Genomic DNA, 18,596 nt, shown 5'->3' on the forward strand with positions numbered 1-18,596 from the left:
AATACTTTTTTTTTAGCGTAATTTCATGCTTTTAGCTTTCTCAATATGCTATGATCCTATCTCTTGTCTGGACCTGTTGGGAAAGGGCTTGTGGGAGAAAGAAGGGGTATCTATATGAATGTTACCGTGATTGCCTTTTTAATTCTTTTATAAAAAAAGTTGAATGACCATCAAGCCAAAAATAGAAAGTTTTATAGTTATCTATTGTTAGTTTGGCCACCTTAAGAATTATCAAAATAATCTCAAATTATTAACCCTTTCACCACTAAGCAGTTGTCAGAAACTATCTACCCCATCCCTAAGAGAAGGGATATAACTCTGTATCAGTTAAAAAAAATCAATTTTATGACAAAATTCACAGAAAAAAACTAATAAAACCTAACAAAAACCTTCTTTTTATAATAGAAAAAAAGACCTAGGGTTAACATCATGTATGAAGTCATAATTATGCCTACAGAGCTCAAAAACATTAAAATATCACGTCATATTTAGTTGCCTTCCAATCTCCCGTTTGACTAGATCTAACATATTCAATCCTGGATCTAGCATCGATTTTTTATTCATTTTCACTACTATCGGTCTCAAATGGCTCTAAATCACTTTCCCCAATCATTATATCCTTATTCTACAGCTGAAACATTAATATTCCCATTAAAATCATATTCTATTAAAGCCTACACATAAGCTTAAATATGTTCCATTTTTGTAGGCTAGCAAAAAAAAAAATCATAAAAATTCTTTCCAACATGCTGCAGATACAAAATAAACACCTAAAAATAGCATCACTATCGCTCTTCTAGGTCAGAGTTAGTAAAGGTATAAATAGTTATTTAAAAACTAGAAGTGCGTGCGTAAACGAAACAACCCAAAATTGGCTTGTGCCGGCGACTCTAGTTGTCAACCAGTAGCGGCGACTCCCGGCAACTCTAGTTATCAAATGGTTAAGCGTTTAACAGTCACCACTAAATTTCAGGCAAAATATTTACTTTAATAAAAACAAATAAAAAATAATAATAAAACATAACAATCAACTTCGTTGAACTAATTAAGTATACTTTAATGATAAGATTTTCGGAAGCAAAAATTATTTTTGATAAATTTATTTTAATCACATCATAAATAAGCCAATATGTTAGAGTTAATCTTACAGAAAAATTATCAGTGATTAATATTGTAAATCTACTTTATTTTAGTGACTGCTAGGCCCCCTGTATGTTCAGTTTATTCAGTACTGTCTGTGGTCTTAAGACAATTTACACTTGATAACTGACAATTTAATTTCCCAGAATGATAAAGATTCAGTAACAACATCAGCAACTTCTTCTAAAAGAAAAATTAAGGTCGAAAATAGATTGTTTTAAGAAAGATGAAAGAGCTCAATTATATCTTCACATCGGTATCAAATAAAATTCACTGCTTAATCTTCAATTCCTGGATTAGTGTGCCCAAAGAGTACAATTTCAAACAACATTATACTAATCACTAGAAGGCGTATGATGCTTTCACCTGGAAAAGGAGGGATGACTTTAATTATAAAATAGTTTAAAAAGGCAAAAAACAGTACTTGTTAAACTGAAAAACGAGAGTGTCTGCAGTGAAAGCCAGCCAGTCAAAGCCATAGCTAATCATTTAGTGAAGTTAATTTTATTAATGAGTGTGTCGTTAAAGCTGCACAAGTAAATAGAATAAAAGACATGTCAGTCAGCTTGCCTGAACAATTAAAGAACAAAATGGCTGATTTTGAATTCTTTTCATTGGCTCTTGATGAGTCAACTGATGTAGCACAGTTGGCTATATTCATAAGGGTCTTTGACAGAAATTTTGAGACGCACGAGGAACTCATTGAGCTCTGTACTATGTGAAATACCACAACAATCGAGGATGTTTTGGGGAAATTACAGGAGGAGATATAGCAGTACAAATTTACCTTTGGTAAAGCTACCTAGTCTAGCAACGGATGGAGCACCAACCATTAATGGGGGTTAGAAATGGTGTAGTTGCAAAGCTGCTTACTAAAATAAGAGAGACTGATGCTAATTTTAAATTTGCTCATTTTCTGTGAATTATTCACCAGGAAGAATTATGTGCAGAACAATTCCAGTTCCAACATGTGCTAAGAGCAGTTTCAGTCATTATCAATTATCGCAGATTTTCAAATTTATCAGGATGACATTGAACATGAATTTGATTGTGTTCCCTACTACATAGAAGTACACTGGCTCACCTGTCATAAAGTATTGAAGAGATTTTTGGCTCTGGGTGAGGACATTGTATTGTTTCTGAACAAGAAGGGTGAGCATGCTGAACATTTTAAAACTGACCAATGGGTTCAGGATTTGGCATTTGCATTTGATCTTACTGGTCACCTGCAAGACTTGAATTTGAAATGTCAAGGTAAGACAACTGCATGTGATGATGTAAAGTGATTTCAAGCAAAGCTATAAATATATATAGGTAAGGCTAGTCTTCGAGTCCAAAGATTATTGAGGAATACAGTATCTCCCATGGCTATGCAGCCCCAGCTATTACCTGCATATTTTGCCACATTCAGTGCTGGCATAATCATTGTCTGCTGATGGTCGATTTGGCAAGCAAAGTTACAACTGTGGATAAACCAAATATTAAGAGAAAACCTTGTTCACTTCTCAACGTATCAGGAACTAAAAAGATTTAATGCGGCTGCAACGCTTGGTAAATATGTCCTACTCCTGGAATTGTTATTAGATTAGGTGATTTAGTTTCATATGAGCAAGAATTTTTGTTGTTTGTATTTTCATTTGCCCCTAAAAATGCTGATGATAATGTGCTACTAGAGCTAATAGAAAGGCAGTCAGATTCTTTGTTGAAGTCAAGTATATAGAGGTCGCTAGGCCAAAATGTTACAGTTACATACCTGAAGGGTACGTTGAATTAACGAAATTTGCAGCCAGAATTCTAGCTATGTTTGCAAGCACTTATTTCCATGAGCAGTTCTTTTCCATAATGATAGCTACAAAAACACCACACCGTTCGAGATTATCTGATCAAAATTTGTTGTCAGTGATGAAAGTGTCAGTGGCAAATAAGCTTCAACCTGACATTTAATAAAATAGTATCCCAGAAAGGATGTTAAGCATCAGGACAACGAAAATAATGAAAATAATGCGTAATCAATCATAGTAATTTTTATGAACAAAATAGTACTACATATATAGCTAACTAAGGGACAAGTATTCTTTAATAATATATTCTATTGTATTGTTTCTAATTTAAATAATACAAGTAGGCTATGTTTGCCAACTGATTTTTGGCTGCGGTCTTTCAGGTCATATTAAGTTTTTTATGTGGCTTCATACACCTCCATGAGTTTGACATACCTGATTTACTGGATATGTTTTCACAGCGAATATTTTTTAAGGGAGGTAACAATTAAAATGAAATGGGGTATCATACTTTTTTAAGAGAGGCTATTTTTAATATCTAATTTTTGGTTAATTTATTACCTTTTTAATAAATAATTTTACACTTTAAAAAATCAAAACTATAAATATTTAGTTAGCTATATATACCTTTCAAAAATATTGTAAAAGTTTGTAAGCATTTATAGTAAATTTAAAAAATACTACAAATGATCCAGGAGAAGAACTTGATAATGCAAGCACTAACTGTTTTCTTTCTTGTATTTGTATTACTATGGGACACTTAAGATGAGATCTGTGTTGGAACTGAGTGAGTGGTTTTGGTGAGACTATCATCATTGGGCTTCTAGATGTACATATCTCCATGCATAGAACTGGTTCACAAGCTCAGTTTGGTAGTGCATTGTTTCCGCAATATTTGTTTCTGAAGGAGTACAAGTGGAAAGTCTTTGATGTGATATTACCTGTTGTAATATCTTTGTGATGTGTATACATGTTGAAAGTTGGAGGGATACTAGTTAACTGACTGATCTATTCAATACACTTATTGTTGACCATATTTGATACTGTTTTCTATACTAACGAATTTGACAGTCTTAATAAAATAAATGTCTTTTTTGGTGTATTTCTACATATGTAGACCATTGTTATGTTGTGATGCTTTTAAAACTTCTATTTAAGTTACAGGATGCATCTCAATTGATTGCAGTCTTAGGTTTTTCTAAACATCTTTGGTTAAAAATAATCATTTTTAGTACAATGAATCAACTAGCGTTCTTTAGCCATACATCTGCAGGGTTAGTGTGAGCTTGTTGTGTGGTCTTTGAAACAAATCATAAACATACCAACATCTGTTTATTAAATTTATCATCATAGTCCATGAAATATTTTTAGTGATGTATAAACCAGCTACTTTTAATTGAAGTTTTAGCATGTCATTAATACAAAAACTGTACATTACATAGCCATATGCCTTATTTTTCTATGCAGATTAACATAAGCTTCATCTTTTTATTTAAGGGGGTCATTTGTATATAAAATGTAGGATTAGATTGTTACTGCCTATTCTTCTTAATCTCCAGTTGAAATGTTGTCAATTAAACAATGATTCTAGTTTGGATAAGTTTACTGTGCTCAAGATCTCTTGAGCTATTGTTTATGAGTTGAGAGAGTCATCCTGTTTATTTGACATTTCCTGGGCTTTATTTTTTGGTTTAAGTTTGGTTCACCAACAAAATGGCTTCATTCCAGTCCTTGCTCCTGTTCATTGGATGACTTTATATCTGAGGATTGAACTGTTCTGTAAATGTGTCTTTGGATTGTTGACTTTATTTTGTAAAGTAATCTTTTCTTTTTTCATGAAGTGAATGGAAAAAAAAAGGTTCCAGTCAGCTGTGCAACATTTTGAGTGCATGTATTGTGTTCCTAATTGTGATGCTGTTTTCAAGCTGAAAGCAAATGTTTATACACATTGCTTTACAGAAGTCTGTATTTGGTTTCAGTCTATTAGTTTGTATGGTAGACACCAGAACACACATACACACAAGTTAGAACCATTTTGAATTGAATGCTTTGAACACTTTAGACTTGCAAATTAAGAAATGTTTGCACCATTATAAACCATTGTTAATATGACATTTGTGTGCCCAAAGTGTTATCACCATTAGCTAATTAATGGTAAGCCGACATAAGTGGTATCACCATTAGCTAATTAATGGTAAGCCAACATAAGTGGTATCACCATTAGCTAATTAATGGTAAGCCGACATAAGTGGTATCACCATTAGCTAATTAATGGTAAGCCGACTTAAGTGGTATCACCATTAGCTAATTAATGGTAAGCCTACATCATGTATCAAGAGACATATACAACTGTAGTAACATCTCATCTAAGGCCAATAAATGGTTTTATCCTGAATTCAGTTCTATTTTTTATTGTTGAACAAAATATTTAAGTTCTAAAAAAAAAAGTATCACCCAAGAAGCAATAACTTATTCAAAGTAGAGGCACTATCTATTTAGATTAACATGTATTTAATTTAAAAAATTGGGTCATTACAGTTCAAGTTGCTATCAAATTAAAGGTTAATTTTCTCGTAGGATTAATTTTTAAATAATTTGTAAGTGTCTTGGGTTTCTGTCATATAAACACAATGTTATTTGTTCCTTTAATCATTTGTACCTGAAATAGTGATATCATGTATGGTGAAACTTATTACGATTAAATACTAGGACAACCCTTATGTTACTATGTTCAGCTCCATGCTTCATCACATTATAATTTATTTATTTTAAATTGTAACTACATAAATTGTCCCCCTTTTTACTAATAAAAGCGAAAAAAAAAAAAATTTTTAAAGTCAAATAAAGAGGCAAAGAAAAGAGAGAAAAATCCCAAGGATTCCTAGGATGTAAATAGCTCTACAACTGATGTCAGAAGCAAAAAAAGCTGAGAAACCCCACCCTAACCTTAACCAGTCACCCAAATGAAAGCATCACCATAAAAAAAAAGTACCGCTCAATTGTTAGATGTGTGGACCTTTTTTTTAGCTTATGTACAATACATGTTGTTACTTGTCCAATTATTCACTACCTACTACCCCTGTGTATGTCCACAAAAGTGCCTTACAATCACATGGTTGTATGGAGAGATATCGTTTAATCCCTAATCCTCTATTTTGGTCGTAGCTGTTGTAAAATTTATTGATAAATCATATCTACAAAGCTTATGTCAACTCGTTGTATCTGTCTGTCTGTCTGTCTGTCTGGTGAAAATGTTGTACACATTATTTTTCTCAGATCATTGTGAAATTTTGACAATTATTCATTCTCCCCCAAAACATGTGAATAAAACAAACTGACCAATTATTTTATCAACTAGTCATAATTAATTCAGTAGAGAAGTACATCTGCCTAAAAATGTGAAAATTAACTTTTGAGTCTTCTATCTTGAAGGCTTTCTAAATTTAGTGATTTTACTAAAGCTGTTACTCTAATCGAATGGGAAAATTCGTTTGTTATGAATCTCACTGCTCTATTTTGTGTCTGTTCCAGTTTTTTAATGTTTTCTTGAGTTAAGGGGTCCAAAACAGTGGATGCATGCATATTCTATTATTGACCTAACCAAGGTTAAATAACATTTTAGTTTTATGTTCTTATTTGATTTATAGAAATTTCTTTTAATAAACCCTAATGCTTTGTTTGATTTTTTAATAGTTTCATCAATATGGGTATTCCATGATAGTTTTTCATTTATTATAACACCTACGTATTTTGCGTTTTTAGTCTGTGTTTCTGGTTTACCATGAATAAGATAAGTGGTAATTATTTGTTTTTGTTTTTTGTTACTTTTAATAACTGATATTTTTCTGGGTGGAAAGACATGCTCCAATTTGATTCCCATTTCTGTAATTCATCTAATTCTCTTTGTAAAATATCTGTGTCTTGCGTTGTTTTTATTGTTCTATATATTATGCAATCATCTGCAATTAATCTTACTTCTGTTCCTGAACTAATGCAATTCGGTAAATAGTTTATGTAAATTAAAAATAGTAGTGGACCTAAGACTGTTCCTTGAGGTACACCTAAGTTTATTGTTATTGGTGTAGATTTAAAGCCATTTATTATTTCCTTTTGTTTTTTCCCTATCAGAAAATCCTGAATCCATTGATGTAATGAACCATCAATGCCAAAATATTTTAATTTTTTAAGCAAACTATGGTGGTGAACTTTGTCAAAACCCTTGGAAAAATCGAATAAGGTAGCATAAGATTTGCTCACTATTATCTACACCTTTTGAAAAATCAGCATTTAGTCCTATTAGTTGTGTTTCACATGATCTACATTTCCTAAAGCCATGTTGGTATGTAGGACATTATGTTTTTCTAAGTGGTTTATGATGTTGCTACATATATGTTCTAGGATTTTACATGTGATGCTGGTTAGTGATACTGGTCTGTAGATTGGTGTGTCAGATTTTTCTCCTTTTTTGAATAGGGGAGTGACGTTAGTTTTTGAGTCCCTTGTTACTCTGCGCTGGTTAAAAGATGCCTGAAAAAGTATTCTGAACACTGGTACAAGCTCATTGCTTAAATCTTTGAGTAATCTAGCTGGAATACCATTTTTTTAATTAGTATTGAAGTATCAAAACAACACGTAGAATTTGGGCCATACACATTTAATTCATGTATCATATCACACCATCTTGGGCAGAACTCCCTGTTCACAACAAAGGACACATAACTAATAAGGACAAACGAACATAACTCAAATATATCATGTATCAACATCCTTCCCTTTCTATCGACTAGACGTTTACCACAGCAATCAAACACAGCAAGACACACTGTAGAAACATTGTTTTTACAACACAAACTGAGATACATTATTGACAATAACCTATACGCATACAATGAAGCAATACCATATACATAGATAACATTTTGAAAAGGTATACAGTTAACATGTATAAATAGGAAATACTATGATAGAATATCATATATATAAATATAGCAAAATATATAGAATGTCAATAAAGATATAGCAAGTAACTGAGGGGGTTGTCACCACGTGCTCATGTCATAGTCCTTATGCCACTTAGGCTTGGCTCTCATTCACCCACTCCTTCTTACAATAGGCTCTGTTCCGTGAGCCAATGGTTGAGTCCCATCAGGGCCAATGCTGGACTTTGAGGCAGGTTGTTGAGGTGCTATGTCCCTGGATGAGGCTTCCAGGGTTGCCTCAGGCATTATTACTTTGTCATCTGAAAAGATGTCAAGAGTAAGGGACATTCATGATGCACTGTTTCTTGACTGTGTATGACTGCTCTCTGTTTCTTGACTGTGTATGACTGCTCTCTGTTTCCTGACTGTGTATGACTGCTCTCTGTTTCTTGACTGTGTATGACTGCTCTCTGTTTCTTGACTGTTTATGACTGCTCTCTGTTTCTTGACTGTTTATGACTGCTCTCTTTTTCTCTTGATGATTTTGCCAGGCTGCTAATTTGTGTTTCCTGGACTCCGGAAATACACATTTTGGTCAGCATTCAGCCTTGGCAGGTCTCATGCTCTCTTATCACATCAGGTTTATTCTGCCGTAGTAGTGACGGCAGCATTCTGCTCAAACACAACTGGGTTGAGCTGTAGCCACTTTCCTGTTTAGGTGTGTTTAGTTCCAGCCAGGCTTCATATTGATCATTTCAAGTTCTGATCGTCTTCCTCATCATTTTTTTTAATTGTTTTTACTGCGGGCTCAGCTTGTCTGTTAGCTTTGGGGTGTCCAGGATTGGACCTGATGTGCGATATGTTCCATCTGTTAGTAAATATTGGGAATTTGTGAGATGTTTAATGTCATAGATTAGGAGTTTAGGGACTCTGGTGAAATGAGCTTTCAGTTTTCTAATAACCTAGGCTGAGGTTGACGTTGTCAGTAAGTCAGCTTCGATCCAATTTGAGAAGTAGTGATCAAGTTTGTTCTCCCTTGGATCTCCATTAAGTCTGTTCCAACCTTTTCCCAATGCTTTATTCAGTTTAATGTTCCCTGATAGTTTTTTGATCCCCTTTTCTTATGCTTCTACATCTCCTATGTTGTCTACTTGGTTCAAATTAAGTAATATGTCTTTGTCTCCTCGGGCTGAGAATGCCGATGCAAAGTATTTATTTAGGATGTTAGCTTTGGTTTCATTATCATTGTGTGTTAAGTTGTCTTCTCCTGTTTCCATTTTCATAGACTTAATGTAAGACCATAGGTTTTTGTTGTTATCCTTAGATATTACATCGTTTATGTATTCACTCTGCAGCTGTCTGCTCATTTTTTAGGTTAGGTGTTTAATTTTAATCCACTTTTTTATAAACTCTTTCTGCCTTTGTTTCTTTAAATTATCTATATAGGTTTTCCTTTTGTTTACAAAGCTTCTTCAATTTATTTTGTTTGATATGTATTTAGTTGGCATTTGATTTTCTATGTTTTTTTAGATAACGTTTAATGAAATTCCAGTGGAATTGGGTTTAGCAGTATTTAATAGTTTTAAAAAATATTCTAATTTTTGTTTCTGAACTACAGTGAATGTTGTATAAATTATTCACATTATTTTGAAGAAATATTGGAGAAATATATTACAAAGTATTTTAATATTCCACCATGTATCAGAGTCTTCGTCAGATGATCTACACCATGTGGTTGATATTTCTACGTCATCCGATAGCGTCCAAAGACCCAGTCTTTCAGTCAGTGCTGCCAATGTTGATTCAGTGTGGGACTGTTTGCCTACATAAAGTAAGCTCTCTATTTTTTGTTTTCTCTTTCGATAGTAACGGAGGCGCGGTGGCTGAACGGTAAAGGGCTTGGCTTCTTAACCGGGGGTCCTGGGTTTGAATCCTGGTGAAGCCTAGGATTTTTAATTTCAGGGTTTAATAGGTACCTGACATTAGTAAGGGAAAATTAAAGGCGGTCGGTGGTTGTGCTGGCCACATGACACCCTCATTAACCGTTAGCCATAGAAACAGATGACTTTTACATCATCTGCCCCATAGATCATAAGGTCTGAAAGGGGAACTTTACTTTTTTTTTTTATTACTTTTATAGCCATATATAGACCCAAATGTATTTGAACATTATTGGGTTTTTTTTTTTTTCATTTTAAATTCTTTTTTTCTAATTATTTGAATTACCTTTTTTATTATTATTATTATTATTATTTTTATAGCCATATATAGGCCCAATTGTATTTGAACATTATTGTTTTTTGTTTATTTTTTCATTTTCAATTCTTTCTTCTAATTATTTGAATGACCTTTTTTTTTTTTTTTTGTATGTCTTGAATATCTGACATTCTGTTTATGGTCAAAATATTATTTTTATTTGTAGGTTGGTTTTCCTAGTCACTCCAACTCAGTGAGCTGTGACTACTCCAGGCTTGAGTTTGATACAGACGAGGAGTTCAATGCTGTCCTTTCCTGTATGTGTTCCTTAATTCATTTTATCTTTCTATTTTATAGACAGTCTGAAAAAATTTTGTATTTAGCCAGTTTTTTTCAGACTGAGTTATCTGCTCCTAGTTGCCTTTCACACTGTCACATTGCCTTTTGTTTAGGTCTGAGAGTCTCAGTGGTAGAATCGATTCGTACTCTGACTTTGATGGTTCCCAAGTTGACATTTTCTGTGGCCTCAGCTTGGTTGACAGAGCTGCTGAATAAACCAATTGATATAGGAACAGGAGCAGGTAAATTGAAAAATAAGAAAAACATTAAAAATACTTTTAAAAATACATAGAAAATTTATATATTATAATATGTGTAATTGTGTCAAATAGTTTGGATCAGTCATGGAATTAAATTAGTAATAGATCTAGACTAACATTTATAGATCTGTGTGATTAGAAAAATTTCATCAATTATTTTTGTTAAGCGCACTTTCATGCTTTTAGCTTTCTCAATGTGCTATGATCTTGTCTGGACCAGTTGGTAAAGGGGGGGGGGGGGGAGGGCCAAGAAGAGGGTATCTTGTTATGTTTACCAGGATCACTTTTTAAGTGAATAAAAAAAAAAGTTGTACAACGTGAATTCGAATTCAGGGCTCAAGCCTCCTTAAGAGAACTCATTCAACTTATACCACCACATCTTTCGAGTACAATTTCTTTCCCTTTAAAAAAAAACAAACAACAAAATAATTAATTATCAATAATTAATTAACTAATTGGTTAATTTTTTTGGGTTGATTCTTGTTTTGTGAGGTAGAAGAAAAAATTCTGCAAGATTTTGGGAGTGGGAGAAATGCAAGCCAGACAGAGAGAGTGGATTTAAGTTTTGTCAAAATTGTTGTCCACTTATTGTTCTCCTCTTTTATCTGCACCGCTCTCTCCACCATTCCTGAAGCTTTTAGAACAGCAGCTAACCCCTAATCCTAACCCTAATGCTTATTAGTATTGTAGTAAATCTACGTCAGGCAAATCAACGAAGCTCTACAGGACCAAGGTGACGTGATGTTTATTTCTTGCGATAAAAGATGTGAGATGATCAAAATGGACACAAATGTCTATGCTGGCTATGAGTTCATCTAGATCTGACCTGTCGCCGCCACTGCCTTCCACTAACATACAAGGCTCACTGTTGCCACCTATGTCTTAATGTTTCTACAGGGTTCACTATCCCAAGTTCTGCTTCTTCATCTACTTAGCCGGAATGAACTGTCCACCATCTTGTCTCTGTGTTTATCACATCTCTTGAACGGTGCACTGGTGCGCACCAGCTTAGGAGCAGAGATTTAACAGTATTAACTTAATATTTGTATCATCACTGACATAGTTCTACTTCTACTTTGTATTATGAATGATATGACTTTTAATTTTTCCTTTCACTAGATGCTGACAGGGGCATATGTAACCTGAGCTCTCCTTCATTCATATCTTGGGATGTCTGCAGTGTGTTCTTGGAGGCTGTCATGTCTAAACTCTTTGACATAGTTCTACTTGTACTTTTTATTACTAATATATGATGTTTAATCTTTCCTCTCACTAGATGCTGACAGGGGCATATGTAACCTGAGCTCTCCTTCATTCATATCTTGGGATGCCTGCAGTGTGTTCTTGGAGGCTGTCATGTCTAAACTCTTTGTTGGGGATGGCGATAAGTCATTTGTACAGGAAGGAATAGATCTACTGCATAAAGCACTGGCCTACCAGATGCAGGTATAGTGGCCCCATAGAGAAGTGGGGTGCTTACAAATTTCATCTTTGACGTAAAATGGTATACATGTTTTGGATGTTCCTTCAGAGTTGAAGATAATTTACTTCCTAGTCCAAAACTGCCGGATGACGGAGCATGGCAGCGGGCAAGGTATGAACTCAGGACCATCGAGAAATCAGAACGACATACCCCATCACCAGGCAGCCAACTTTTAATTAGTGATATGATATTCTATTGTTAGTAGCTGATTTTAATCATTATGAACAACTTGACAAAAGAATTTAATTTTCAAATTAACAGATTTTTTAAATTCAATTATTTATGATGTTTTATAATTTATGGCAAAACAATTCTATTGTCAGTTTGTTAAAAAAAATCTTAAATTTAGTTAATTTAGTAAGATGGAGCATGATGGCTGAGTGGTAAATTTCTTGGCTTCTCTGGTTGGATTTTTTCATGTTGGAGGGTTCAGAGCAGTAATCCTATATCTGAGATGAACTGCGCAGTAGTTTCCAGATCAGGCAGTTCTCCATATAGTTTTTGTTCTATAGGATGGTTTTTGAGCCAGAGTCTTGTTTGGGCCTCTTGACAGAGTATGCAGCTTTGAAGGACATGGTCAGCATTCTCTGATGATGCTCCACAAGGGCTAGTTTTGCTAGTCCTGACATTTAGTAAAAAAGAACAACAAAGGACATTAGGGCCAAAGGTCTTCATTAGCTAATGTCCTTTGTTTTACTTGGTCTGGCCTATATGCATGTTTAATGCATGCTGCATGCATGCTGCTTTTCATTTCTCTTGGTAGTTCTAGCTTAGATCGTTAGTGTATATTAGGAACAGTGTTGGGGGCAGAGCTCCTTTGGGGATTGGCATTTTTTTATGCCCACTGTGTGACTTCTTTTCCTTTGCTTGCAGACCAAAGCTTTTCAATGGTTCAGATATTCTTTTATCCAGTTGTACATTCTGTGGGATATATGATGGTCTATTAACTTCAGTAAAAGACCTTGTTCCCAGACTTTATTGAATGCTTTCTCTAAGTCAACCTAGACAATTGTTATGGGCTTCTATCCTTGAGATCAATCTTCAAACTCCTGTGTGATGAAGATGATTTGGTTCCTCTGTTGATCTACTACTTTTTCTAAAGCCAGCTTCAATCTCCTGTGTGATGAAGATGATTTGGTTCCTCTGTTGATCTACTACTTTTTCTAAAGCCAGCTTCAATCTCCTGTGTGATGAAGATGATTTGGTTCCTCTGTTGATCTACTACTTTTTCTAAAGCCAGCTTCAATCTCCTGTGTGATGAAGATGATTTGGTTCCTCTGTTGATCTACTACTTTTTCTAAAGCCAGCTTCAATCTCCTGTGTGATGAAGATGATTTGGTTCCTCTGTTGATCTACTACTTTTTCTAAAGCCAGCTTCAAACTCCTGTGTGATGAAGATGATTTGGTTCCTCTGTTGATCTACTACTTTTTCTAAAGCCAGCTTCAATCTCCTGTGTGATGATGATGATTTGGTCCTCTGTTGATCTACTACTTTTTCTAAAGCCAGCTTCAATCTCCTGTGTGATGATGATGATTTGGTCCTCTGTTGATCTACTACTTTTTCTAAAGCCAGCTTCAATCTCCTGTGTGATGAAGATGATTTGGTTCCTCTGTTGATCTACTACTTTTTCTAAAGCCAGCTTCAATCTCCTGTGTGATGAAGATGATTTGGTTCCTCTGTTGATCTACTACTTTTTCTAAAGCCAGCTTCAATCTCCTGTGTGATGAAGATGATTTGGTTCCTCTGTTGATCTACTACTTTTTCTAAAGCCAGCTTCAATCTCCTGTGTGATGAAGATGATTTGGTTCCTCTGTTGATCTACTACTTTTTCTAAAGCCAGCTTCAATCTCCTGTGTGATGAAGATGATTTGGTTCCTCTGATGATCTACTACTTTTTCTAAAGCCAGCTTGGGTTTCAGTAAGGAGATTACTGACTCATGAATCCAAATGAGTCTGATGTTCACCACTCTTTCCATTAGTTTAGGATTTTGAGTTTCGAGATTTTTAGGATGCTTCTAAGTCTACACAACTCCCTAATGGGTACCTGGCATTAGTTGAGAAAAGTTAAGGTGGTATGTCGTTGTGCTTTTCACATGACACCCTTGTTTACCATGTCCATAGAAACAGATAACTTTTATATCATGTGCCCTATAGATGGTAAGGCCTGAAAGGGATACTTTACTTAGATTGTGATATGATCTCTTTTTTTTAATATTTTGCTTCCTTTCACCAGAACTTAAGTTGCACATCTGATTTACATTCCTTTTATTCTATTAAGCTCATTTGAATGATTGTTGGTTGAGAATAAACCAGCATGTTTAGTCATATTTGAGAGGCGCTGTAGCTGAGCGGTATAGCACTTGGCTTCCAAACTGAAGGTCCCGGGTTTGAATCCTGGTGAAGATTGGGAATTCTTATTTTGGGATCTCAGGGCGCCTCTGAGTCCACCCAGCTTTAATGGGTAACTGACATTAGTTGGGGAAAAGTACAGGTAGTTGGTCATTGTTCTGCCCTCATGGCACCCTTATTAACCGTGGACCACAGAAACATCTGCCCTATAGATAGCAAGGTCTGAAAGAGGAACTTTACTTTTTTTTTTTTTTTGTTAATGTGTAACCTGGCAATGAACCATAATTACTCATATACCAATAAAAGTATAAAATTATAAATAGTCCATTAATAAACTTTGAAAATGTGTATTTCTACTATATCTATGGAAATGTCGGTACATATATCTATTTTTTCAATTTTGCTTCATCTTCTCTTCAGGACCCGTTAATCCTGTCAGCAGTGTTGTCCTGCCTCTCAGGCTTGTTTCCCTTTTTAAATTATACACCGCAGACACTTCCCCAAGTCTTAGAAAAGGTAAGGACACAATTTGTGACCAGTTTTCGTTTGGTTCAGAAAAAAAACAACTCTTTATTTTAATCAGAATAATTAATAGCATTATCATCCTTTAGGAAGTTAGTTTTCCATCAGTATGCTTCACAGAACATTAAAGAAATATAAATACAAAGTTAACTAATAGCCTTTTCTCTTATTCTCCTAATAGCAGAGAAAATAGTCTAATTATATAGTAATATATTTGATAATTTCCTGGCGCAGTTTTCTCCTAATAGCAGAGAAAATAGTCTAATTATATAGTAATATATTTGATAATTTCCTGGCGCAGTATTCTCCTAATAGCAGAGAAAATAGTCTAATTATATAGTAATATATTTGATAATTTCCATGGCGCAGTATTCTCCTAATAGCAGAGAAAATAGTCTAATTATATAGTAATATATTTGATAATTTCCTGGCACAGTTCATTACATTTAAATTAAAAAAAAAAGAGCCATATAAAAAGCACAGCTTATATTAGATAATTACATGTAAATGATTATCTCATTCAACATGCTACATTGTCTTTTGATGCAGAAAGTAGTTTTAGTCTATTTTTGCAAAGCTTACATCAACTCACTCTGTCTGCCTGGTAAAAAGTGTGTACATGTTATTTCTCCCACACCCATTGCTCTGATCAAGCTGAAACTTCGTACAATTATTCATTGACATTTTTTAGACAAGGATTTTTTATATTTGGCTTTTTTTTTTTACATTTAACATTACCACACATTTTTACCATTTTTGGAGATTTTCACAATAAATTTTCAATTCTAAACAATGTCAATGATGCCAAATTAATAGATCATTGCTGCAAACTAAATAATAACCATTATTATGTGCTTCAAATGAAAGAGCATACAAACTTGATTTGACAGTGCTAAACTGTGCACCAAACTTATCTTTCACCTTCACAAAGCTAATCAACTTTACCTATTTTTTGTACACTGGATTCACCAAATAGCAAGCTATTTACACTTAACTGCCATAGATGGGAATCTCCAATGTGGATTAAATATGTATGTAAATATATATATATATCCGTGAAATTGGGTACAACTTTCTGCATGAGCTGTAGGTTTGTGATGTTATGGAGAAAGCTGGCAGAGGCGCAAGCAAAACATTCAGTGGCCTACAATTGTAATGAAAAATAATGCATACATTTAACTTCCTCCGTGCCCCAGCTACCACACATGTACCGGAAGCTCAAAATTGGAACCAGTGAAATCTGCCCATGTGGAGTATCACCAGAAAATCCCGACCACGCCCTCCAAAACTGCTCTCTTTACCAAGAGGCCCGTATAAGACACTGGCCCCAAATCACCCCAATAGAAAGAAAGCTATATGGAGAGCTCCCTGATTTGGAAACCACTGCGCAGTTCATCTCATGTATTGGTCTAGTCATATGAACACTCCAACATAACAATGAGAACGATGAAGAAGAAGAAGAAGAAGAACACTGCTGTCAATACAAAAAAAGAATTGAAATATTCTCACAGATTTTTATAGAATGATAAATTTATGATTGAAGATGTTTACTCATTCATCTGACTAGATCTTTGGAGCAGTGGTCTTCAATCTGCCTGGACAGACCAAGTCCACCAGATCTCAGGCTGTGAAGAACGTACGAGTTCATGCCTGCTCTGTTCTGGTCAAGATTTGCAAAAACTATCCTGGCCTTTTGTTGGTGAGCATAGTTTTTTTTTCGCTTCATTTACAGAGATAATTATCGCAAAGTAGATTATTATTGTTTAACTCTTTCTCTTCTAATTGACTATGCCAAACGTTGGTTTGACCCCCATTAAACTAAATTGATTTTTAAATTTATAAACTTTAATTTGTGCTGTGTAAAAAGAGCATGCATTTCCCTATAATTCAATACCAAGTATAACATTTTCTGATATCCACCAAAAAAATTGTTGTTGAAGTTTAATCATAACAGGATAGCGAAATACAAATGAGCAAAATGAATAATTCTGTCGGAACGAGGAAAATAATTACTGAGAGAAAGCGTTAAACAGAATTTGCTTTTTGTCGATGTTTAAATTTGACTAATACAAATTTTCAGCCTGAGTTCCGTCACTTGTATGACAGCGTGAAACAGCTAGATAGTGACAGAGAGCAGCTAAGTCAAATGGAAAAAATTATACTAATAGAAGCACTTATAATTGTCAGGTATTTGCTTATGCGCTTTACATAATAGTTATTGCAAATAGTAATTTTTGTTCCTTTTAGAATCCTGTGGTTAAAAAAATATTTATTCAGTTGTTTTTTTAAATTAGTTTTAGTGTGGTCAGTTAAATGTTACTTTTTATGTGTAGCAGTTTGTAGTGTGGTCAGTTAAATGTTACTTTTTATGTGTAGCAGTTTGTAGTGTGGTCAGTTAAATGTTACTTTTTATGTGTAGCAGTTTGTAGTGTGGTCAGTTAAATGTTACTTTTTATGTGTAGCAGTTTGTAGTGTGGTCAGTTAAATGTTACTTTTTATGTGTAGCAGTTTGTAGTGTGGTCAGTTAAATGTTACTTTTTATGTGTAGCAGTTTGTAGTGTGGTCAGTTAAATGTTACTTTTTATGTGTAGCAGTTTGTAGTGTGGTCAGTTAAATGTTACTTTTTATGTGTAGCAGTTTGTAGTGTGGTCAATTAAATGTTACTTTTTATGTGTAGCAGTTTGTAGTGTGGTCAGTTAAATGTTACTTTTTATGTATAGCAGTTTGTAGTGTGGTCAGTTAAATGTTACTTTTTATGTGTAGCAGTTTGTAGTGTGGTCAGTTAAATGTTACTTTTTATGTGTAGCAGTTTGTAGTGTGGTCAGTTAAATGTTACTTTTTATGTGTAGCAGTTTGTAGTGTGGTCAGTTAAATGTTACTTTTTATGTGTAGCAGTTTGTAGTGTGGTCAGTTAAATGTTACTTTTTATGTGTAGCAGTTTGTAGTGTGGTCAATTAAATGTTACTTTTTATGTGTAGCAGTTTGTAGTGTGGTCAGTTAAATGTTACTTTTTATGTATAGCAGTTTGTAGTGTGGTCAGTTAAATGTTACTTTTTATGTGTAGCAGTTTGTAGTGTGGTCAATTAAATGTTACTTTTTATGTGTAGCAGTTTGTAGTGTGGTCAGTTAAATGTTACTTTTTATGTGTAGCAGTTTGTAGTGTGGTCAATTAAATGTTACTTTTTATGTGTAGCAGTTTGTAGTGTGGTCAGTTAAATGTTACTTTTTATGTGTAGCAGTTTGTAGTGAGGTCAGTTAAATGTTACTTTTTATGTATAGCAGTTTGTAGTGTGGTCAGTTAAATGTTACTTTTTATGTATAGCAGTTTGTAGTGTGGTCAGTTAAATGCTACTTTTTATGTGTAGCAGTTTGTAGTGTGGTCAGTTAAATGTTACTTTTTATGCATAGCAGTTTGTAGTGTGGTCAGTTAAATGTTACTTTTTATGTGTAGCAGTTTGTAGTGTGGTCAGTTAAATGTTACTTTTTATGTGTAGCAGTTTGTAGTGTGGTCAGTTAAATGTTACTTTTTATGCATAGCAGTTTGTAGTGTGGTCAGTTAAATGTTACTTTTTATGTGTAGCAGTTTGTAGTGTGGTCAGTTAAATG

General features: G+C 34.2%; 1 protein-coding gene across 5 annotated transcripts in view; it reads left to right on the forward strand.

The window, feature by feature from the left end:
* LOC106072146 (exportin-5-like) overlaps positions 1-18,596 on the forward strand; it is a 66,965-nt gene that overhangs the window by 13,044 nt on the left and 35,325 nt on the right. For all 5 annotated transcript variants that reach the window (XR_008776822.1, XM_056022638.1, XM_056022642.1 and 2 more), the window contains exons 11-17: positions 9,546-9,671; positions 10,263-10,353; positions 10,489-10,617; positions 11,912-12,081; positions 14,889-14,984; positions 16,558-16,689; positions 17,071-17,177. Coding sequence is in view for 4 of the 5 variants with exons in the window: in XM_056022638.1 (XP_055878613.1) it covers positions 9,546-9,671; positions 10,263-10,353; positions 10,489-10,617; positions 11,912-12,081; positions 14,889-14,984; positions 16,558-16,689; positions 17,071-17,177 (851 nt within the window). In the remaining variant the exon portion in view is untranslated. The remainder of the gene's footprint in view (positions 1-9,545; positions 9,672-10,262; positions 10,354-10,488; positions 10,618-11,911; positions 12,082-14,888; positions 14,985-16,557; positions 16,690-17,070; positions 17,178-18,596) is intronic.

Source organism: Biomphalaria glabrata, chromosome 3, assembly GCF_947242115.1.
Source record: "Biomphalaria glabrata chromosome 3, xgBioGlab47.1, whole genome shotgun sequence".
NCBI classification, from domain to species: Eukaryota; Metazoa; Mollusca; class Gastropoda; family Planorbidae; genus Biomphalaria; species Biomphalaria glabrata.